At 39.5% G+C, this 24,691-nt stretch overlaps 1 protein-coding gene, 1 long non-coding RNA gene, 1 other non-coding gene and 1 pseudogene across 5 annotated transcripts; 2 read left to right on the top strand and 2 right to left on the bottom strand.

The window, feature by feature from the left end:
* The window catches only part of LOC131989060 (zinc finger protein 208-like), a 403,618-nt pseudogene that overhangs the window by 205,918 nt on the left and 173,009 nt on the right, over positions 1-24,691 (top strand).
* On the top strand, positions 8,154-17,800 carry LOC131989081 (butyrophilin-like protein 10). 3 transcript variants are annotated; one of them, XM_059354256.1, is made up of 6 exons: positions 8,154-8,206; positions 8,612-8,717; positions 11,620-11,961; positions 14,029-14,310; positions 14,394-14,516; positions 15,627-17,799. In XM_059354256.1, exons 2-6 carry the CDS (start codon positions 8,621-8,623, stop codon positions 16,091-16,093), a joined length of 1,311 nt encoding a protein of 436 aa, XP_059210239.1. In that variant the 5' UTR covers positions 8,154-8,206; positions 8,612-8,620; the 3' UTR covers positions 16,094-17,799. The 3 variants fall into 3 exon arrangements, with proteins under 3 accessions (XP_059210239.1, XP_059210241.1, XP_059210240.1); XM_059354257.1 differs by lacking the exon at positions 8,154-8,206 and adding an exon at positions 8,284-8,324; XM_059354258.1 differs by lacking the exon at positions 14,394-14,516 and having other exon boundaries at positions 15,627-17,800.
* On the bottom strand, positions 19,444-21,267 carry LOC131989108 (uncharacterized). Its single transcript, XR_009395925.1, has 3 exons — positions 21,217-21,267; positions 21,018-21,125; positions 19,444-20,882 (listed from the first exon to the last, which is right to left on the bottom strand). It is a non-coding gene; the product is annotated as an uncharacterized LOC131989108 (long non-coding RNA).
* Positions 23,388-23,459, bottom strand: trnaw-cca (transfer RNA tryptophan (anticodon CCA)). Its single transcript has one exon. It is a non-coding gene; the product is annotated as a tRNA-Trp (tRNA).

Below are 24,691 nucleotides of genomic sequence, written 5' to 3'. Positions count from 1 at the left end.
CATTCAAAATTCTCTTGATTTAGAATTACATACACATAGAGATTATATTTAAAGTGATCAAAATAAGTAGATTCTATCTCAAACATTTTTATATTAAAGTTACTTTAACAACTGCCTCAAAATCAAGGACGCATTTATATTTAATACATTTTATCAATATATTAAGTAAAATGAAATGACTACAGAATACTTTATTACAGTGTGTGTTATTATAGACTAAAAAAAGACACAAAATGACCAAAAAAAGAAACAAAATGACCAAAAAGACAGAAAATGACTAAAAAAAGACAGAAAATGACCAAAAAAGACACAAAATGACCAAAAAAAGAAACAAAATTACCAAAAAGACAGAAAATGACCCAAAAAAAGGAAACAAAATGACCAAAAAAGACACAAAATGACCAAAAAAAGAAACAAAACTACCAGAAAAGACAGAAAATGAAGTGCCTGTCAATTAAAAACAGACTAATTCTATTGTGTTGGATTCATTCAAAATTCTCTTGATTTAGAATTACATACACATAAAGATTATATTTAATGTGATCAAAATAAGCAGATTCTATCTCAAACGTTTTTATATTAAAGTTACTTAAACAACTGCCTCAAAATCAAGGACACATTTATATTTAATACATTTTATCAAATACACTACTGGTCAAAAGTTTTAGAACACACCAACTTTTCCAGAATTTAATTGAAAATGATGCAGTTTAATGTCTCAGTGTACTCTGAAATTAATGCACATTTGCAACATTTAAATTTCTTTATTGAGCATGATAGTGTTTTGAAAGTAAAAAAAAGATTCAAAATCACATTTTATGTTGCACTAAAGGACTAAAAAAAGACACAAAATGACCAAAAAAAAAGACACAACATGACAAAAAAAGACACCAAAAGACACAAAATGACTAAAAAAAAAACACAAAATGACAAAAAAAGACACCAAAAGACACAAAATGACTAAAAAAAGACACAAAATGACTAAAAAAAGACACAAAATTACTAAAAAAAGACACAAAATGACCAAAAAAAGACACAAAATGACCAAAAAAAGACACCAAAAGACACAAAATGACTAAAAAAAGACACAAAATGACTAAAAAAAATACACAAAATGACCAAAAAAAGACCCAAAATGACTTACAAAGACATGAAAAGAATTCAAAAATGGACAAAATAGCCCAAGACTCCATAGAGTTAAGTTGTTAACCCATTTCTTGTTCCCTGAAAAAGGCCTACTTGTATAATTCTGAAATGTACATTATTTTCCAGTTTTGGTTCAGCTTACCTTTTTTTATTTACCTCTGGCAGTTCACCACTTACCTTTGGACCCTTTCAAGCTGTTCATTTGACTTGAACTGCTTGAATTTCAATAAAAAACTGGAAAAATTGGGCTGTTCTAAAACTTTTGACCGGTAGTGTATATTAAGTAAAATGAAATGCCTACCGATAATAATTTAATCATTTATTACAGTGTGTGTTATTGAATGTGTTGTGGTTGCTTCTATCATCCATGTACATAGTGCTGTATGTATTTTCTCAGGATCCCAGGAAGGAAGAAGGAAAAGGGCTGAGCTGCAGAAACAAATTCAGAAGACAAAAGAAGAAGTGGACGGATACGTGAGGGGTTTGACTTCAGTGAGGGAGCTGAAGAGGGGACTGGGGAGTCAGAGAGAGGAATTCAGACTGCAGCTAGAAGAGATAGAGAAAGAGATGGAAGAAAACAGAAAGAAGGTTCATTTAGTGGAGAGGGAAATATCAGAGAGTGAGAAAGAAAAGGCCACTGACAAAACAGAGGGATACTTGAGAGAAAAACAAAACCTAATAAATGTTCAGCGGAAACTGGAGAAGAGGAAGGAAGAAGTGGAGAAACAGCAACTAAACATGGAGAAACTGATGCAGAAAACAGAGAGTCTCATGGAAACAACAACAGCAGAAAGGAAAAGGAGAGTAGAGAACCACATGGAGCTCATTAACTTACACCTGGAGGAGGTGGACAGTCAATATCAAGACGCTCGTCTTAACAGAGAGTAGTCACACATTACCATGTTTCTCTCTGTACATGCACTGCGAAAAAAGAAATGTTGGGAAAACTCAAAATTTCAAGGCAACAAACTTCGATAAAATTTTAAGTTGGACAATTAAACTAAATATTTTAAGTCTCTGAATTCAGATTTTTGAACTTATAATTTTACATTGTATTAACTTTTAATCCTTACTTCTGCTAACTTCTGCAATGTGCTGAATTGGCACGATTGTAACGCCGCTATGAAATGTCAGCTAATGTTGCGACCACAATTTTGAGTTAGCATTGATACGCTAATGGCTACTCTTGTAGCTGTAACAAGCAGCGCCTCTAGCATCAGTTAGCCGCTAGCATCAGTTAGTCGCTAGCATCAGTTAACCGCTAGCATCAGTTAGCCGCTAGCATCAGTTAGCCGCTACCTTTCGCTAATGACCAAATTTCACAACAAAGAAATAAGAGTTATCAGAACTATTGTCCCTTGTTGTGAACCCCAACTTAAAGATATAAGTAACAACAACTCACCAACTTGTTTTTGAGCAGACAACTGGCTTCCTTTGTTGTGCTAACTTACATTATTGCTCTAAATGTCAATAATTTATATTTCCAAGTTTTACCAACTTAAATCACTGTTTTAGGCCAAAAAATACAAGTTGGCTTTTTTGCAGTGTGTATACTAACACAGGCAGCAGCTATGCATTAATCCCTGTTCATATTTTAATTCATGTGTCCACTATTAATCACAATTGATGATCTTGATTCTTGATCTTGGTCTTTTTGAATATGTCATATTGTATATTGCTTTATTTCTCTAGACCCTTCACTGAGCCCCTTGTTAGCACGGCCAGTGTCCAATCCAGTCTGATCTCACAAAACTACGTTAAATGACCCTGACTTCTTAACATTGTTAGAAAAATTGCTGTGCCCCCTGTGTCAAATTAATATTTAAATGATCAATTTATAACAATGAACAACGGAACAATTCTTACCTATTTTTTGTTCAAACAATATCTCATTGTGCACAAAAGAAACCCAGAATGTGTCCATTGTATAATAGTTTAATTGTGCAATAAAAGCTTGTGTATATAAAAGAAGATCATTCTCACTGTACTGCACTTTCAAAATAAAAATTAAGTAATTGTGCACAAAAATGAGAAATGTCATTGTCGTACAAAAACAATTATTGTCAGTAAGTCTCATTGTATCAATCAGTGTATTTGTATCTTCCAAATATACTTAAATGAGATGTTTAAATAAGCTAAAATAAAGGTTTTGAATGCCTGAATATCATCTTTGCCGTTTTTTAATGTGCCCCCCTGATTAAACACTGGCCCCTGCTTAGCCCCCCACAGTAAAACTGGTCTGGAACCGCCACTGTACGTTACCATGTTTCTCTCTGTGCATGTATACGAACACAGGCAGCAGCTATGCATTAATCTCTGTTCATATTTTAATTCATGTGTCCACTATTAATCACAATTGATCATCTTGATGTCTTTTTGAATATGTCATATTGTATATTGCTTTATTTCTCTAGACCCTTCACTGAGCCCCTTGTTAGCACGGCCAGTGTCCAATCCAGTCTGATCTCACAAAACTACGTCAACCCAGCTATTGTCAACCTTGGGGTCGGGACCCCAATTGGGTTCGCGAGATGATTTCTGGGGGTCGCCAAATCATTTTGGAAGTCAGCTCTGTCTCCACTGTGTTAAAGTGTTCATGTGTTCATGTGTTTTAGTCTTTTTGGTCACTTAATGTCTTTTTTTGGTCATTTTGTGTCTTTTTTGATCATTTTGTGGTCAATTTGTGTCTTTTTTAGTCATTTTGTTTCCTTTTTTTGGGTCATTTTCTGTCTTTTTTTAGTCTTTTTCTGTCTTTTCTGGTAGTTTTGTTTCCTTTTTTTGGTCATTTGGTTTCTTTTTTGATCATTTTGGGGTCAATTTGTGTCTTTTTTGGTCATTTTGTTTACTTTTTTTGGTCATTTTGTTTACTTTTTTTGGTCATTTTGTTGTTTTCTTTTTTTGGGGTGATCTGAACTGCGTGTGAGATTGTGTTCAGTGAGTGGGGGTCACGGACAACATGCATGTTAAATTGGGGGTCGCGACTCAAAAAGGTTGAGAACTACTGATGTAGAGACACAAGGTCTTGTTCTTGTTGACTTATCCAATGTTTAATTCACATGTTTGTGCTCTCGGAGAGTGAATAAACAAATACACTCCTGTAAGAAACTTCTTTGTTATGTCTGTTCTTAATAACTTTTTCATCACTATTAAAATATCAAGTCAAACTGAACATTGACATATAATGAAAACAAATTACAAGTTAATTACAGCCTGCACTATATGAGATAAGATAAGTCTTTATTTATCCTGCAATGATGAAATTTAGTCATCACAGCAGCTCAAGATAGGACGGGGGAGTTTACCAATATATATATACACTACCGGTCAAAAGTTTTAGAACAGCCCAATTTTTCCAGTTTTTTATTGAAATTCAAGCAGTTCAAGTCAAATGAACAGCTTGAAAGGGTCCAAAGGTAAGTGGTGAACTGCCAGAGGTAAATAAAAAAAGGTAAGCTTAACCAAAACTGGAAAATAATGTACATTTCAGATTCAGATTCAGATTCAGATTTCAGATTTGACTTTATTTATCCCACAGCGGGGAAATTTCTTTGTTACAGCCGCAGAAAATCACACAATATTGAGATAAGATAAAAAACAATCTAAGAAAAGACATTTAACAATATACAAAATATACAAAATAATAATAATAATATACTATATACAACTTAGTGCAAATTAAGTGGAGAATGTGCAGAGTGCAAATTATATGCAAAAATGTTCAGATTGTGCAGGTGTTGAACAGTCTTATGGCAGCTGGGATGAATGACCTGCGGAAGCGTTCCTTCTTACACCGTGGGTGTAACAGTCTGCTGCTGAAGGAGCTGCTCAGAGACCCCACAGTGTCATGCAGGGGGTGAGAGGGGTTGTTCATGATGGATGCCAGCTTGGCTAACATCCTCCTCTCACCCACCTCCTCTATGGAGTCCAGCGGACAGTTCAGGACAGAGCTCGCTCTTCTGATCAGTTTGTTCAGTCTGTTCCTGTCCCTGTCCGTGCAGCCCCCTCTCCAGCAGACCACCGCGTAAAAAATAGCGGAAGCCACCACAGAGTCATAAAAGGTCTTGAGAAGGACCCTGCAGACACCGAAGGACCTCAGTCTCCTCAGCAGGTAGAGGCGACTCTGGCCCTTCTTGTACAGGGCGTGGGTGTTGTCAGCCCAGTCCAGTCTGTTATTTAGGTGAACACCCAGGAATTTGTAGTTTTCGACTACCTCAATGTCCAAACCCTGGATGTTCAACGGAGTAAAGACTGTCTTTTTCCTCCGGAAGTCGATCACCATCTCCTTCGTCTTGCTGGTGTTCAGCTGGAGCTGGTTGGTCTCACACCAGCTGACGAAGTCCTTGATGACCGTCCTGTACTCCAGATCGTTCCCCTCCGAGACACAACCAACAATGGCTGTGTCATCGGAAAACTTCTGGATGTGGCAGTTTGTGGAGTTGTGTGTAAAGTCTGAGGTATAGAAGGTGAAAAGGAAGGGAGAGAGCACCGTACCCTGAGGGGCACCTGTGCTGCACAGCACCACATCAGACACACAGTGCTGTAGCCTCACATACTGCGGTCTGTTGGTGAGGTAGTCTGTTGTCCATGCAGCAAGTTGTTGGTCCACTCCCGCTCCCTCCATCTTCATCCTCAGCAGTGATGGTTGGATGGTGTTGAAAGCACTGGAGAAGTCAAAGAAGATGACCCTCACAGTGCTCCCTGTGTTCTCCAGATGCGACAGTGATCTGTGCATCAGGTAGATCACTGCATCGTCCACCCCTATACCGGGCCGGTAAGCAAACTGCAGGGGGTCCATCAGTGTGCTCACCAGGGGTCTCAGATGTCTCAGTATAATCCTCTCCAAGGTCTTCATGAGGTGGGAAGTCAGGGCAACGGGTCTGAAGTGGTTAGGCTCCCTGGGGTGCGCAGTCTTTGGTACCGGGACCACACAGGAAGTCTTCCACAGGACCGGGACTTTCTCCAGACTCAGGCTCAGGTTGAACAAATGCATGACCACCCCACAGAGCTGGTCTGCACAGTCCTTCAGCAGTCTGGGGCTGATGCCGTCCGGGCCAGAGGCCTTCTTTGCCTTGATCTTCTTTAGTTCCCACCTCACCTGGTCAGCTGTTAGGGAGACATGGGTGGAGGAGGGTACGGGGGTGGAAGGTGACAAGAGTCTCAGGGGGGCTGAGATGGGGGTGGTGAACTGGTGAGAGGAGGAGGGAGTGGGCTGGTGCAGGTCAGGTGTTGAAGAGGGCAGGCTGAGTCTGGTGGTAGGGGGAGGGGGAGGAGAAGCTGGTCTGAGGAGGTGTGAAGAGGAGGCAGGGTGGGTGAGGGGTGGAGGGGGGGCAGAATCAAATCTGTTGAAAAACAGATTCAGTTCATCTGCCCAGCCCTTGTTACCGCTGGCTTGGTGTCTCCCCACACCTCTCCCATGGCCCGAGATGTTCTGTAGTCCTCTCCAGACGTCCCTGGTGTTGTTCTGCTCCAGCCGCTCCTCTAGCTTCCTCCTGTAGCAGGTCTTCCCCCTCCTGATCTTCAGCCGGAGTTCCTTCTGGACTCTGCGCAGCTCCTCTTTATCCCCCGATCTAAAGACCCTCTTCTTCTCATTCAGCAGGGCCTTTATCTCGGAGGTCACCCAGGGTTTGTTGTTGGGAAAACACCGTACCAGCTTGGAGGGCACAGTGTTCTCCACACAGAAATTGATATAGTCCGTAATGCAGTGGGTCATACTGTCAATGTCGTCACCATGGGGGCTGCAGAGTGCTTCCCAGTCCGTTGTTTCAAAACAGTCCCTGAGCCTCGCACTGGTCTCCTCAGACCACTCCTTCACAGACTTCTTCACAGGTGGCTGTCTGGCCACCATGGGGGTGTAGTCTGAGATGAGGTGGACAAGGTTGTGATCTGAGCGACCCAGCGGGGGGAGGGGGGATGAGGTGTATGCTTTCTTGATGTTTGCATACAGTAGGTCCAACGTTTTATTGTCCCTGGTGTGGCATTTCACATACTGAGTAAAGGTGGGGAGAGCAGAGGACAAGGAGGCATGGTTGAAGTCCCCAGAGATGAGGATGAGGGCTTGGGGGTGCCGGGTCTGTAGCTGAGAGACGACAGTGTGGATCAGATCTGTAGCTGCGGTAGCATCGGCCGCGGGGGGGATGTAAACAGTTATCGCGAGAACACTGCTTAGTTCTCGCGATAGAATTATACAAGTAGGCCTTTTTCAGGGAACAAGAAATGGGTTAACAACTTAACTCTATGGAGTCTTGGGCTATTTTGTCCATGTTTGGATTCTTTTCATGTCAAGTCATTTTGTGTCTTTTTTTAGTCATTTTGTGTCTTTTTTTGGTCATTTTGTGTCTTTTTTTAGTCATTTTGTGTCTTTTGGTGTCTTTTTTTGTCATTTTGTGTCTTTTTTTGTTCATTTTGTGTCTTTTTTTGGTCATTTTGTGTCTTTTTTGTCATTTTGTGTCTTTTTTTGGTCATTTTGTGTCTTTTTTTAGTCCTTTAGTCCAACATAAAATGTGATTTTGAATCTTTTTTTTACTTTCAAAACACTATCATGCTCAATAAAGAATTTTAAATGTTGCAAATGTGCATTAATTTCAGAGTACACTGAGACATTAAACTGCATCATTTTCAATTAAATTCTGGAAAAGTTGGTGTGTTCTAAAACTTTTCACCAGTAGTGTATATAACATACATACACCCTTTATGCATACAATAAAACTGTTCAAATAACTATATAATGTATATCCATGTACATATTCCTGTTCTACACACAGTCATGTGTAGGTATCATAATTTTATGGTATTAAAATGCCGTCCAGTTATTCATTAACTCAGGATGTTTGTCCAGAGTTGAGATAAGGACATTCACCGCTGCAGGAGGAGTGGTCAGCAAACAATCAAGGTTAATCATTTCTGTTACAGCTTAAAGCAAACATACATGCTTATTGGTAACTTTCAGTAACTTTGTCTTTAATTATTTTGAAAGTCTAGAGGGAGAAACGTTATCAACCAGTTTGATGTACATGTTTGTTTTATTGGACTTTGACCGTATCGCTCTGTAGAGATACAGCAGGTATGTGTTTTTTGAAAAGTAAACAGATTTTTATTCCAAATTTGCTGGCACTCCCACGCCCTTGTCATTATAAAGAATGTGTCGTTGTATAAAGTGGAGCTATCGGTTCTTTACACAGGTCATAAATACTGATTTCTTGGTACAGTGACATCTTGATTGATTTGATATTATATTTTAATGCAGTTTATTTATTTCATTTTTAACTGTACTCATTTCAATCTTCATATAGTCTTGTCCCTGATCTTGTATGTACTTTAATTGATGTTGAATGTGGTGTATGAGAATTGTGGTTGATTGTTCTTATTTTATCATGGTGCTGCCTTCTTAATCTCAATGAATTTTACCTGGTTAAATAAAGGATATTGATTGATTGATTGATTGATTGATATTGTTATATTTCCACAGAACTCCAGGATGCTTCGCCTGAATTATGAACCGTTCCCTAAACTTCAGCTCAGTTACATCAGTTCTTTGGTTTTGATCCTCTTTCTACTGACCCACTCCAGCAGAGGTAACTCACACACAAACTTATTTTTTAAGCCATTTGTGCCAAAATACTACAAATAGTATGATAAGAGAAAATGCTTGATTTGTCTGAAGTCTTGAAATGTGGTACAGACTTCTGTCAGAAATCTAACAGTACAACATTAACATCTTTTGGATTCACATGAAAAATTGTATTTGTATCAACTATTAAAATAAGGATTTGTTTTAATGTGCACTGCAAAAAAAGCCAACTTGTTTTGCCTAAAACAGTGATTTACGTTGGTAAAACTTGGAAATATAAATTATTGACATTTAGGGCAATTATGTAAGTTAGCACAACAAAGGAAGCCAGTTGTCTGCTCAAAAACAAGTTGGTGAGTTGTTGTTACTTATATCTTTAAGTTGGGGTTCACAACAAGGGACAATAGTTCTGATAACTCTTATTTCTTTGTTGTGAAATGCGGGAAAGCGGAGAAATTCGCTCATTAGCGAAAGCTAGCGGCTAACTGACGCTAGCGGCTAACTGATGCTAGTGGCGCTGCTTGTTATAGCTACAAGAGTAGCCATTAGCGTATCAATGCTAACTCAAAATTGTGGTCGCAACATTAGCTGACATTTCATAGCGGCGTTACAAAACGCAAAAACAAAATTTAAAATATTTAGTTTAATTGTCCAACTTAAAATTTTATCGAAGTTTGTTGCCTTGAAATTTTGAGTTCACCCAACTTTTCTTTTTTTGCAGTGTGGGGGGAAAAATAACCATGAGCCTCATGCATAAATGTTTTCTTATTTTTCTCATGTTTCTGTTCTTACATAAGGCTATAAGAGAAAAATAAGAAAATCCCACCAGTCTGTTCTTATCCACCTGAGAATGTTGATTTATCACATTGATGAAAACATATTGATGACTGCTACAAAAGTTAATAAAACTCAAATCTAAGTGTACGGAGACAATTCATTAATGAGGCCCATTGGGTTTATTAAATGAGTTTTTCTTACTGCATACACTGCAAAAAAAAGAAAAGTTGGGTGAGCTCAAAATCTCAAGGCAACAAACTTCGATAAAATTTTAAGTTGGACAATTAAACTAAATATTTTAAGTTTTGTTTTTGAGTTTGCTCAACTCTGAATTTCTCTGGCACGATTGTAACGCCGCTATGAAATGTCAGCTAATGTTGTGACCACAATTTTGAGTTAGCATTGATACGCTAATGGCTACTCTTGTAGCTGTAACAAGCAGCACTGCTAGCATCAGTTAGCCGCTAGCGTCAGTTAACCGCTAGCATCAGTTAGCCGCTAGCATCAGTTAGCCGCTAGCTTTCGCTAATGACCAAATTTCACAACAAAGAAATAAGAGTTATCAGAACTATTGTCCCTTGTTGTGAACCCCAACTTAAAGATATAAGTAACAACAACTCTTATTTATTTACTCTTTTTTACTTATTTATTATTGATTTATTATTATTTTGCTACTTAAAAACAAATCTGAAATGGAAATTGTTGTCTAACAAATTAGACTATTAAAATCACAATTATGATATATGTTATGGAGATGCAAACAAAAAGGCAAATGGTTATTTGTTTATATTTATCATTGATTTATTATTATTTTGTTACTTAAAAAGAAGTCTGAAAAATAATTTGTTGTTAATCAGCACTATTAATGTCACACTTTTGATTTCTGTAAGCAGAAAATGTGTCTAGTTTATTCATTTAAAAATAAGAAATAAAACATAAACATAAATACCATAAACGCCCAATGTATCGTATATCACAGATCTTTGACTTTTAGGGGTAGTATTTTTATTTTTTTTAAAACATCATAAATGTGTTCTATGTGGTCCACTTGGTCTGTGGTATATCCTCCATAATTTACCTTTAAGGATTACTTGGTCTGGGTTCTTATGGGTTAAGCCAGGGGTGGGCATTTAATTTTCCCAAGGGGCCACATGACCAACACCATGAAGGTTGCAGGGGCCGGACCAAAACTCTGAACTAGATTCTGCTCAATATTAAAGTAATCGCTTTATAAAATATAGTAAATTATCTGGTTTTGAGCTGCTACTGATAGGAACACATGTTATGATGAGACTGTTAATGTGGAGTAAATCAAATATAGCAGTAAAAAGTAGTAAATACTCCAATCACTATATCACTTTTCCATTTATTTTAAACACAACTGTAAATGACCTTTAGTAAGCTTCCTATTTGTGTTTTTGTATTATATAGCTTGTTTTTCATGTTTGTACATTTTCAAGGTGTTTTACAATGTTGTGATGCTTTTATTTTGAAAAGGTGCCGTCCAGTGTGAAACGGGTGCTTTCATTTAGAAAGGTAGTGACAGGAAATAACCGGTAGAACGGTTAAATGAAAAAACGAACAGTAAATAATAAAGAGTGCGTAGTAATTCATATAAAGTTGATACAAAGTATAAAAAGGCTTCTATAGTGGCTGACTGACAGGACACAAGGTTTGTTAGAGTTTATTTTATTCTGTCATACATATTAGTGGCTATATTTGTTGTCTTAACTATAGTAAAAGTGCTTGTTAGCTCATGTGTTAATGCTAATGTTTGTTATTGTTTTCCCACCTCGTAGCTCTTACGGTGGATTCACAAGGTGACCAATAAATTTATTAACTTGTTAGTTGTTAATTTATTAACTTTATGCAAAAAGCAATAGGTGTTTTTGACAAGGTTACCTAGGTAACTCGGGTAACTTATACGTAAATCGCCTTCAAAATAAAAGCACTGCGGTTATATTGATTTCTAATTCCTGGGTATCCTCATGAGGGCCGGACAAGGAATAGCCAATGGGCCGGATGTGGCCCGCGGGCCGCCCAATGCCCAGGTCTGGGTTAAACTGACCAATGATTCTGTACAACAAGTTCTGAATGTTATCTGTGAAATGTGCTGTGTGTTTCTGCAGGCCAGTCTCAGGACGCTGGACCATCTCAGACAATAGTGACTTTAGTTGGTAAAGACGTTACATTGCCGTGCCACTTGGACCCCCCCCTGGACATTGCTTCCAAGAGTCTGGAGTGGGGGAGACTTGACCTGGATCCCCGGTTCGTCCATGTGTGGCACCAGGGTCAGAACATTGTGGTTAACCAGAACCCGTCTTACAAAGGACGGACGTCTGTGTCCACTGAGAAACTGAAGCATGGAGACCTCTCACTGGAACTCTCTGAGGTCAAACACTCTGATAATGGAATATATAGATGCTACGTTCCCTCACAAGATAAAGAATCTACTGTTCAGCTTGTTGTTGGTGAGTGGCCGCACGTTTTTCCACAATACTTCCATATACTTGCAGTTGCACTACTGTAGCAGATTGAATATCTTTTTTTAAGTGAATTATGTATATTTTTTCTTCATGCCATGTGCCACAGTGTCATTTTAAATGTTTACGGGAGTCACAATCCCGAAGGAATTTTAAAAACCCATTTATGCTCAAATACTACATTTAGTTAGCCTGGGTATACCCATACTGCCTTGTGCGCTCAAATTTAATTTCGAACCTCCATCCAGTCTGGAAACCAGAGAGGTTTCTTAGCCCTGTTTTAGGGATCCAATCACAGAGCGGGGAGAGACGGCAAGACGATGACGCGTACTACTCGGCAAACGGAGGCTTCAAGCTTGTAGTTTTCTTACGGATCCAACATGGCTGCAGCAGACGCAAAACTCTCTTTCGGTCTAGCTGACAGCGTTTTAAATAGTTTCGAGCGACAGTTGATTTTAAAAGAACAACAACAATTGACTTTACTTTACTTTTTCTCTTGTTTCACCGCGAAAAAAGGATGTTTTAGTCTTGCTTCCGACAGGATTTGGCCAAAGCCTATCAAGCTACCAACTAGCCCCGCTACTAGCGCCGCTACTAGCGCCGCTACTAGCCCCGCTACTAGCGCCGCTACTAGCCCCGGTACTAGCACCACTTCTAGCCCCGCTACTAGCGCCGCTACTAGCGCCGCTACTAGCCCCGCCACTAGCCCCGCCACTAGCGCCACTACTAGCCCCGCTACTAGCCCCGCTACTAGCGCCACTACTAGCCCCACTACTAGCGCCGCTACTAGCCCCGCTACCACTCGCTGCTGTAACGCCGATGATCTGGCTACCCCCAGCAGCTGGTCTAGTGCCCATAAAATCAGTGGATGTGTGTGGCTGAATGACGGGGAATAAAGCGTGAAAATAAATAATCTTGCAGAAAGCGAGAACTGGAGAAGCAAAGCAGCAAGCAACACTCTCTCACAGACACACACACACACACACACACACCAACACTGCCGGTAGACTGTGAGCTGAAACTACAGAGCAGCCAGAGCCAGAACATGTTGCAGAAAAACGTTGCAGAAGCAGAATTGAGCATTTTAGTCTCAAAGTAGAGATGCTAGAGGGCTAGCCCGGCTGTGTAAACATCCATTTCTGTCGCTCTACTACGTCATCTGGTATAACTGATCTGATTGGCTAAGAGCTACCTACAGACGCTTAAGATAGACATTCTAAGCGCCCAATAAACGAGCTGGAGGATCGTTAACCACGCCTCCTCTACGGAGAAATGAACGGCTGGTTTCCAGACTAATCTCATTTGTGATTAGTCTGGTGTTAGCCAGACTAACATTTAGTATGATCATTGATGCATTTTAAGAAGAATCGCCTTAAAATGCGTTGATTTTTCTAAATATAGATATTTAATATTTGGTGCAGACCTTGGGCAAGTTTGGACCAGAACAATTTTAACATTTTTAGAGCACATGAAAAATCACACTTTTACCCAATGTCAAATAAAGTAATTTTGAAAAAAAAATTGAAAATAGATCCCCATGGGCTTCATGCTTGAATGTTTTCTAATTTTTTTTCTTTTTTTTTTTAGTTTTATGAAAATAAGAAAATCATATGTGAGGTTTCTCTCTGTTTGGGTCACAATATTTTCAGTTAAAGTTGATACATAAGTATTAAAGAACTATAGGGGGAAAATGTTGTGCTGGGACTCTTCACCCCGTGAGCGTACTCCGAATAGGGAATAAGGACACCGTTTTGACTTTAACTTCTTTATCTTAAACTTTTTCAGCAGCAGCTCAGTACACACACATTATTCAACACATGCCGATTCTAAGGGCCCCCAAACGTAAACATAGCTGCCCTGTAAACTGCCCGACTCAAACAGACTGAACTAAAAAGTGCTTGAATAAATTATTAACCTGTTTAAATCAACAATATCAATATAATCAAATTAAGAGATTAATAGGGTGTATTTGCTGGTCACAAAGGGAATTTATAACAATAAGATTTGCACTTTAGGTAGTACAACATCATGTCCATTTCTCTCTTCCATCTCCAGGTTCTGTCTCCTCACCCGTCATGGCTGACTTGCACTTAAACAGCAGCAGTGTGGTGTTACAGTGTGAGTCTGCTGGCTGGTATCCAGAGCCTGAGGTGTTGTGGCTGGACGGTGAGGGAAAGCTCCTCTCTGCTGGACCTACAGAGACAGTCAGAGGTCCTGATGACCTCTATACTGTCAGCAGCAGAGTGACTGTGGAGAAGAGACACAGCAACAGCTTCACCTGTAGAGTCCACCAGAAGGACACCAACCACACCACAGAGACACACATTCAGATTTCAGGTGATTATTTCTCACAATATCTCTTTTCTTTCAGCCTTCAAACAGCTGATGTCTTGGTTTGTTTAACTGCTTTATCATTTCAGCTGATTGCTTTGAGGCTACAACTTCCTCTGCTGCTCGTGTCAGTGTTCTTGTGGTTGCTTTCCTCATTTTCATCCTTGCAGCAGCTTTTGTCGTGTGGAAATGGAGACGAAACCAAACTAAAGGTAACTCTACAGTTCAGTGATTGTGATGTAATGGCTACATCTTTACATGTTTATTATAAAGTACTGTTTGGAGAGAGTTTTTAAATGAAATGTGCAAAGTAACATGTTCTAGCCCCCTGTGGCCTTGAAAGCATGGATATTGAATAAAAATGTAATTAGTTTTAGTCACTTTTACAGAATGTTGTAATTAGGGCCTCGGGGCAATTGCACCAAGCGCTGGTCCCATACAGCAATAGCTGTAGGGACCAGTGCGACGTAAGTCGCGAAAAACTGCCCAAAATTTTGCATTGAAATGAATAGGACGGCCGAAAAAAAATGAGCGAAAAAGAACAATAATTGGAGATTTTTAAACGTCTACTTCTCCGGCATAATTTCACCTAGAGACTCCATTTAAAATTTAAACAGTAGACACAAGTCTTGTGTATCGGTGTATTAATCCACGTTTCGATAGGTCATATAGTTTTTTATCAATCCCTGTTCAATGACCATGATCATTTTTGGAGAAATTCTGAGATTATAATGGGTGTGTATTGCACGGAATGTTCGTGTCACAGTGTGTGACATCATCGCCAGAGTGTAGAGGGAGAGAAAAAATTGTCAAAAAATAAATTTGAAAACCGCGCTCCAGGCTGCAAATTCCACTCTACAGAAATAATTTATACATAGAAACGTAGGAAAATTAGTCTTCCAACTCACAATCCTCTGGTAAAGCTGTCAGAGTTATAGTTTGGGCGTAGGACGCACAGATGCGCCACCAACACCACCAACAGCCTCATTGGCTCCCATATTAAAAACGCAGGAAGATTTCGGAAAAAAGGAAGATGGAACAGTTTTTGTAGATTGCTCTAACAAAGCTATTTTTTAATTTTTCTTAAATTTTTTTTTCTAGTTTTGCATTCTATATGCTTTAAAACCCTTTTACATAACAATATATTTTTTCATTCCCTCTCCTTATTTCATGAATTTGTGTTTTTAGTGCTATCTTCACTTTACTCTTCTGTCTCTCTGTGCTGTTCAGTTTAACATATTTTCTTCACAAAAATGCAACTCTGCGTAAATGAAACAAAAACAAGCCTGAACTAAACTCAACACGTTGTTTTATTCACACAGAGACAAAGATTCCCCATCAGGCTGAACCTGGACAGAGAGAGAGAGAGCAGCTCATAGCAGACAGCAAGGAACTGGAGGATTTGAAGGAAAAACATGCAAAACTTGAGCAGGCAGTTAAAACACTGATGGAGGAACAGAAGGAGGAACTGCAAGAGCAGAGAAACAAAATCAATCAACAAAAGGAGAGCATGGAAAAAAATATTAAAGATATTGAGTATAAGGTTGAGTCAGTGGAAAAGATGGAAGAGAGTGAAAGGTACATGAAACTAAGAGATATTATTTTAACTGCTAAAAAACACCTAGTGCATAGAAAACAAGGTGATGAAGACCTTGACATGTCAGCATCTAAAGTACTGACTAAAACAAACAGTTTATTAAATGAGCTTAATAATGACAAGGAGAAAACCGATGAACAAATGGAGATAAAGAAACAAAAAGACGATTCAGATCAAATAGAGGAAACTTGAGCCATGAAGATTGTAAATAGACAAGATCTGTGTCTAGCAAATCATTTGCATGTTATACAGAAATTACTTCTAACTGTCAATACAGATCCTCAAATTACGACCCTCAAAAACGACAATATTATTTACTAATTTATTAATTTATTTACTGTTTAAACTCTTTTAGAACGCCTAACCAGGAAGTTTTTTAAACCTAGTTCAGTGGTTTTGTAGCCTAAATTCACAGAAACTGCACCTATTTTATAACCGTTAACCGTACGTGTATGTATAATAATGTGAGCTATTTTTAGAACGCTCCGCCCTGTACCGTGAGCAACCAGACGCTCATAGGAGTCTATGGGTGGTGCTGACAAACGGTCTGTTCTGTCATTTAGGTTGGAGATCTTATTGAAAATGACATACTGAACTGAAAATATCAATTGTGATTTATAATGTATCATTTTTGTGATTATTGTTGCCAAAAGTGAAGTGATTTTTTTTCTCCCTGAATCCCCATTGTAGGTGTGACTGTATATATGTATATAATCTGCATGTAAACTGTTGTTTGGGGTTTTCTACAACACTTCACACAGATAACTATCGTCTGCTTTAAATGTATTGTAACATTTAGTATTTTGGTGTGAATATATAAAACAGTTCAGCTGTTTATTCCTTGTGTTCATTTTTTCTTGCTGAATATCCAGAAAAGATAGAAATTAATGAAGGTTGAGGCTTTTATTTTGATGTGGTAGTATTGGAATTAACAACATTATTAATTCATTTCAATTGAAGCGACCATTTGTTTACACTATTTTTCCTCAGATTCACACATACCTAGTTTATGCTGAGCTTATGAATACATGCAGTGCAGAATTACAAGAATGCATCCTAACAATCATTTTACTGGTTAGTACAGTGGATCTTACACACACAGAGCCTGTAAATATGTATTTTGATTTTCATTTAGAAAAGTTGTAGTTGTGATTGAAAGTTGTGATTTTGTTTTCTTTTTTCATTCTGCAACAAATGTCTCCAGATTGAAATGGTGATTTGGGAAATATATGTACAAAATGGTACACAGACATTTTTTTTTTAACATAATAAAAGTATTTTGTTGTTATTATTTCTCTTGAATTCTGCATGGATTCATCATTTTTGGCCTGTTAGAGATCAAACTGTATCAATGACTAGTATATGAGGAATAATGAATGAGGAGCTGATTACTGAAATGGTGCCAATATGCCAATAGATCCACGACTGTTTGGAGCCTCGTGCATTTTGTAGAAACTCTGGACTTGCCATTCTCCCTCCGTCCACCAGGTGATCTCAGACTTCCCCTCCTTTTCCTGTCACCTGACCTTTTCATGTTTCCTCCTGCCCTAAGCAGTCCTGCAGTCCTTCAGCCTGAAACTACCTGATCTGTTCAGATTCACCTGTTCCTGACCTGTAAGCTTAATATGTTAAAAGTACTAATACCACACTGTGAAATGACTCCACTACAAGTAAAAGTCCTGCATTCAAAACGTACTGAAGTAACAGTACAAAAGTATCAAAATGTACTTAAAGTATCAAAAGTAAAAGTACTCATTCTGCAGAATGGACGCACTCATTATTATTTGTATTGATGCATTTATGTAAGCAGTGTTTTAATTTTGCAAGGAAAGGGCTCAATTAAGTTAAGTTATTGAGTTGGTATAAAATGTCTAATTACTTTAAATCTGTCATGTTTTTCATGTTAAATCTTAAACTGAAAAGTAACTAAAGCCTGATTTCCACTAGGCACAGAGCGGTTGCGCCGTGGTCACCGTTGCACCATGGTCACCATTGCGCCGTGGTCACCGTTGCACCGTGGTCACCATTGCGCCGTGGTCACCGTTGCACCATGGTCACCATTGCGCCGTGGTCACCGTTGCACCATGGTCACCATTGCGCTGTGGTCACCGTTGCACCATGGTCACTGTTGCACCATGGTCACCATTGCGCCGTGGTCACCGTTGCACCGTGGTCACCGTTGCACCGTGGTCACCATTGCGCCGTGGTCACCGTTGCACCGTGGTCACTGTTGCACCATGGTCACCATTGCGCCGTGGTCACCGTTGCACCATGGTCACCATTGCGCCGTGGTCACCGTTGCACCGTGGTCACCATTGCACCATGGTCACCATTGTACCGTGGTCACCATTGCACCATGGTCACCATTGCGCCGTGGTCACCGTTGCACCATGGTCACCGTTGCACCATGGTCACCGTTGCACCATGGTCACCATTGCGCCGTGGTCACCGTTGCACCGTGGTCACCGTTGCACCGTGGTCACCGTTGCGCCGTGGTCACCGTTGCACCATGGTCACTGTTGCACCATGGTCACCATTGCGCCGTGGTCACCGTTGCACCATGGTCACCATTGCGCCGTGGTCACCGTTGCACCGTGGTCACCATTGCGCCGTGGTCACCGTTGCACCATGGTCACCATTGCGCCGTGGTCACCGTTGCACCATGGTCACCATTGCGCTGTGGTCACCGTTGCACCATGGTCACTGTTGCACCATGGTCACCATTGCGCCGTGGTCACCGTTGCACCGTGGTCACCGTTGCACCGTGGTCACCATTGCGCCGTGGTCACCGTTGCACCGTGGTCACTGTTGCACCATGGTCACCATTGCGCCGTGGTCACCGTTGCACCATGGTCACCATTGCGCCGTGGTCACCGTTGCACCGTGGTCACCATTGCACCATGGTCACCATTGTACCGTGGTCACCATTGCACCATGGTCACCATTGCGCCGTGGTCACCGTTGCACCATGGTCACCGTTGCACCATGGTCACCGTTGCACCATGGTCACCATTGCGCCGTGGTCACCGTTGCACCGTGGTCACCGTTGCACCGTGGTCACCGTTGCGCCGTGGTCACCGTTGCACCATGGTCACCGTTGCACCATGGTCACCATTGCGCCGTGGTCACCGTTGCACCGTGGTCACCATTGCACCATGGTCACCATTGTACCGTGGTCACCATTGCACCATGGTCACCATTGCGCCGTGGTCACCGCTGCACCATGGTCACCGTTGCACCATGGTCACCGTTGCACCATGGTCACCATTGCACCGTGGTCACCGTTGCACCGTGGTCACCATTGCACCATGGTCACCATTGTACCGTGGTCACCATTGCACCATGGTCACCATTGCGCCGTGGTCACCGTTGCACCGTGGTCACCATTGCGCCGTGGTCACCGTTGCACCGTGGTCACCATTGCGCCGTGGTCACCGTTGCACCATGGTCACCATTGCACCATGGTCACCATTGCGCCGTGGTCACCGTTGCACCATGGTCACCATTGCACCATGGTCACCATTGCGCCGTGGTCACCGTTGCTGATCGTTGCCACTCTAATCAATGAGAGCATTCCCACCGGGCGCGCTGCGTAACGTCTCAGCAGCGTCCCAGCTGCAGCTCTCCGCTCTGCAGCGCTTTCAATCCGTAGCATTTCTATTTTTGCCGTGAGCCGTTGCTAAACCGCGTCAAGATCATCAGAGCAGATTGCACAAAATAAAATAACATATGTCGTGGCAGTTTTGACAACTGCACTAAGCTAATGGGTGAGCTGGCCAAACACAAAGCACTCAATACTCTGTTCAGCAAGTTTTATTAGCACATTCGTGTTCCATACACCGCACAATTCCGAATGGCTCTTTTACAGTACAACAAAGTCCCGTACACCGCTCGACTTATATCTGTTGTATTTCCCAACATTGATTCTTCAACAAGCCTCAATGCAGCCCTATCTTCCTGCCCTAAACATCACATCAGGACAGAGCCCACTGGTCAACACGTTCCCCTCAGTCATGGTGTTAGAATTGTTAAGTTCACAGAGTCAGTTCCCACAATGCCTTGTGTCTTGAATACCAAGTAGGTCGACGCCTACTTCCCACCATGTGGGAACTGTCCCACCATGCAGGAAACACCAAATTTCCTTCACACATAATACACTTCTGCACCCAATACGCAATTCACGCAGCCTAAAACTACTTCACATCAACATTACGTTATGACCGAGGCACCAGATCAGCAATCAATCAATCAAAGGGTCTCACTCTTCTACCACTGATATTTAATTTGGTGAAATTTGAAGTTATGTCAAAAGCAATATCCAGCTATCTGATATCTTGGCTCGGTTGTTGAGTGTCAATGGGCTCAAATAACATAATGATTCTGTAGGCATCCAGGCAGTAATGAAAACTAAAGAGAAAATGTAGATGTTCACACAAATGTCAGATTCTCTATAGAACAAGAAGGGAACTTTGTGATTACTCTCTCAATGGAGGAGATCTTTCTTCTGAACAGATCTCTTCCAGGTGTGAGTTGATGAGCGCCATGTGGTTCTCTACTCTCCTTTTCCTTTCTGTTGTTGTTTCCATGAGACTCTCTGTTTTCTGCATCAGTTTCTCCATGTTTAGTTGCTGTTTCTCCACTTCTTCCTTCCTCTTCTCCAGTTTCCGTTGAGCATTTATTAGGTTTTGTTTTTCTCTCAAGTATCCTTCTGTTTTGTCAGTCGCCTTTTCTTTCTCACTCTCTGATATTTCCCTCTCCACTAACTGAACCTTCTTTCTGTTTTCTTCCGTCTCTTTCTCTATCTCTTCTAGCTGCAGTCTGAATTCCTCTCTCTGACTCCCCAGTCCCCTCTTCAGCTCCGTCAGTGAAGTCAAATCCCTCACGTATCCGTCCAGTTCTTCTTTTGTCTCCTGGGTTTGTTTCTGTAGCTCAGCCATTTTTTCATCAGAATGCTTATTTTTTGCTGATGAAAAAAATGATGCTGAACAAGACACAGATAGTAAAAGGAAATATTATACGTTAAAATAATACAAAATGAAGACAAAGACTTAATACATGTAAAAACTATATATATATATATATATATATATATATATACATATATGTATATACTTACTGATTGTAGATCGTAGATAACATCTCCAGAAAATATAGAAAACTAAGGTTAATATAAGGCCAACAGCTAAGGCACCAGCCAAGCCGGTAACCAGACATGAGTCAGCAACTGGAATGACAACACAGAACAAAGAGGCATTCAAAAACAATTCTAACAGAAAATGATTGAATTGAATTTAAATTATTCTGATGTGTCTCACATGGCTCCTCTGCATCACCACTAGAATTTGAGGATCTTATCACTGAATCTGAGGAATAATGTGAAAGACACATACAATGTTAAATTTAGAAAGTACAGAAGTTAACCTTCTGAACCCTCTGAACCCCAAAAGTATGTTTTCTTTAAGAAAGCACCAAAAATATGTTTACAGAAATAAACTATTGCCACAATTTGAGCATTCCGAGCAGTCCTTGAATGTATCATAGGTTCTGAAAATTTCTGTTATAAGAAGTGACCAAATCAAAGCTTAAAATATTGATAGTTGTGTCAGAATCTCTTTATTCTCCATGTGTCATTTAAAATAAAGTGTTTACACTAACCAGATCCTGTTAAAAACATTAAATTCTGCTCCTCAGAGACACTGTGAAGACATGATTGATTCTGCTGAAAATCTGTTTCACAGAGCAGAGAGGAGAGGACAGGAGAGGCTGGAAACATGACTATACTTCAAATTGTAGAAGACCAATTTATTTTTTTGTTGTTGTATTTTCGTGAGACTTGGCAAAGTGTTTATATATAAATACCATTCTATTAATTTTTTAAAATCAAATTATATATAAGAAAAACTCAACCCGTGTTTTTTTTCTTTTTCTTATGATTTCTGTCATTCTAACTATGTTATTCTGCACAAAGACATGTTGGAGTTGTTCCCACTTCTAGCCATGATTGTGCTGATTCCATAGAGCTGCAGGACTTTATAGATTTATATATAAATGGTATATGTTGCAGTAAAAGTCATGTTGATCCTGCTGTCAGCCAACCCAAAATGTATTTTGCAGAACACGTTTTGAAGGAAATGTAAATGCTGCCTGAAATATGTTAAATAGTAACATTTTATTTGAGTTTATTTGCAGGCAAAATAATGTGCCAGTCAGTCTGTGTGTGTTACCTCCACACATGCACAGGGATACAGCTAGGATAGAAAACCACAAGAAGTGGGTCCATATGTTCCTCATCCTGGAGTTCTGAAAACTGAAAGAAATTAATATTACGTCATGATAGCTTCTGTAATTAGAACAAAATATTGCATCATAATGATCAGTTGTCACTGAATGAGGCTATGAGATAATATTCAATATTTTAACAATCAAGTAAATAGACTTGAAGAAGATCTACGTTTATAATTTTAAAAATAAAATATAAATATGGGTAAAACAAAATCAGCAAACTTAAATTATATACTGCTGCCAGTTGCTTTTATTTTCTTTAAACTCATTTTCATTATATTTATTTATTATTTATTCACTTTTTACTTACTTTCTACTTAACATAATAAATAGCTTGCAGTATAAAAATAAACACATATTTTATTTAGTGTTTTATATTAAATAATACAGATGCTCAGTCACTGGAAAATAATGCTTTTGTTCAGTGATCTCTCTTACATTTCTCTTTTATCAGATGCTTTTGAAGCCGTTTTGAGTTATTAAAGGCACAGACGAACACTTTGGTGCATAAAAAAATGCCAGTAAAAAGCGAGTCAGAGCTCCGACAACATATAATAAATATTTGTACAGAATACACATGCTTATTAAAAAACCTTCAACAAGACATTATAATTTGTGTTTATCTGTGTTTTTATGTCAAGCAGCTTTCAATGTACCCAAAATATCTGGCACTGAACCATCACTGTATGAATTTCCTCAACATCCTTGTACTTATATTTATTACTTATCAAAGCTCACGTACCTTTAGAGTCGATGATTCAGCTCAGCTCAGTCTGTTCAAAGTTCTTCTGTTAGACTTCTGTGAACTCGTTTGATCCCCCGTTTGTTTGTTTTTTCTGTATTTGCTTTTCTGTATTTGCTTTTATGCTTTTACTGGCCAGTCTGGAACCAGGGACCTTTCTCCCGCTCATCTATTGGTTGGTGATTGTGTTATGTCACTGAGACTTGAGATAATATTAAACACGTTTGATATGATCCAAACCAAGACTAGGAAAAGACTGATATGAAACAGAGCAGATTACTACCTTACACTGAACCATGGAGATGACGGGAGAGCTGTGACTCCAGTAAAACTCCTAGATTTACTAAAGACTTTCAGTTTTTAGCCTGGGACTTTGGGAATCGTTTGGTGTAAACCCAGCAATACATGAGAGGTATGACACAGTTTCATTTGGATGGACTAAATTCAGTCTTTAAAAACCGCTGACCTTGACGTGATTTGAACACGCAACCTTCTGATCTGGAGTCAGACGCGCTACCGTTGCGCCACAAGGTCCTACGTATGGTTTCTAATCTAACCCTGCTGGTTTACATTGCAGCTCCAGGTGAACTGGACGTCTGTTGATTATGATGTAATTGGACCTTGTGTCTTCTCCTCCTTCTACACTCCTTTACTTTTCATTCTGCATCCATCCACCAGATGTCCTCAGACGTCTCAGATCACCTGCTTGTTTCTTTCACCAGCTCACCTCTTTCCACTTTCCCTCTAGAGTCATGGGCTACCATCCTTTGTAATCTTGTCTCCAGTGGTGGTTCTAGACCAGTTTTACTGTGGGGGCCAAGGAGGGGCCAGTGTTTAATCAGAGGGGCACATTAGCACATAAAAAGATGGCAAAGATGATATTTAAGCATTCAAAATCTTTGAATGTCTTGAGAAAGACACAAAATGACCAAAAAAGACACAAAATGAGAAGACAGAATAACCAAAAAAAATCCACAGAAGACATAAAAATGACAAAAAAGACACAAAATGAGAAGACAGAATAACCAAAAAAACCCCACAGAAGACATAAAAATGACAAAAAAAGACACAAAATATCTAAAACAGACACAAAACAGACACATAAATGACACCAATGACAAAAAAGACACAAAATGACAAAAAAAGACACAAAATGACAAAAAAAGACACAAAATAACTAAAAAAAGACAACAACAGACACAAAATTACAAAAAAAAAAGACACAAATGACCAAAAAAGACACAAAATGACCAAAAAAGACACGTAAAGACATGAAAAGGATTAAAAAATGGACCAAATAGCCCAATAAGACTCCAGAGAGTTAAACTATTATACAATGTAACATTCTGGGTTCCTTTTGTGTACAATGAGATATTGTTTGAACAAAAAATCCAAGTTCCATTTTTCATTGTTATAAAATGATCATTTTTATACTGCTTGTCTCCTCTGGACATGATCTGTTGCTGCTTTCTTGTTACTGAATTTTGACCGTTAAGCTGCCTCAAATAATGTGAATTCCCCATCACTCTACCTACTTGTCTTGTGTATATTTTTACCAGAATATAGCAGCCATTAATGATTCTGATGACATGACGACAACATCCTTATCCTCTGACTTTGCATGTAAAAGTGAGCCCTTAAAATATTGGATTAAAGATAACTAATTCACTTTGTCTCTGTCAGTTTACACACAAAACCACACTGTCTGTCAGTTGACTAGCACAATTCAATCATTTTTAGAGAGAGAGACAGTTACCCAGCTCTAA

Source organism: Centropristis striata, chromosome 17, assembly GCF_030273125.1.
Source record: "Centropristis striata isolate RG_2023a ecotype Rhode Island chromosome 17, C.striata_1.0, whole genome shotgun sequence".
Classification (NCBI taxonomy): Eukaryota; Metazoa; Chordata; class Actinopteri; order Perciformes; family Serranidae; genus Centropristis; species Centropristis striata.
The sequence above is the reverse complement of the archived record's forward strand: the minus strand, read 5'-3'. Positions and strand labels throughout refer to the sequence as shown.

Bases quoted from the DNA above. Each gene is read 5' to 3' on its own strand.
- LOC131989081 (XM_059354256.1), top strand. From the start codon at position 8,621: ATGCTTCGCCTGAATTATGAACCGTTCCCTAAACTTCAGCTCAGTTAC. The intron at 8,718-11,619 runs GTAACTCACACA...GTGTTTCTGCAG, and splicing joins ACTGACCCACTCCAGCAGAG to GCCAGTCTCAGGACGCTGGA. The intron at 14,311-14,393 runs GTGATTATTTCT...TTATCATTTCAG, and splicing joins GACACACATTCAGATTTCAG to CTGATTGCTTTGAGGCTACA.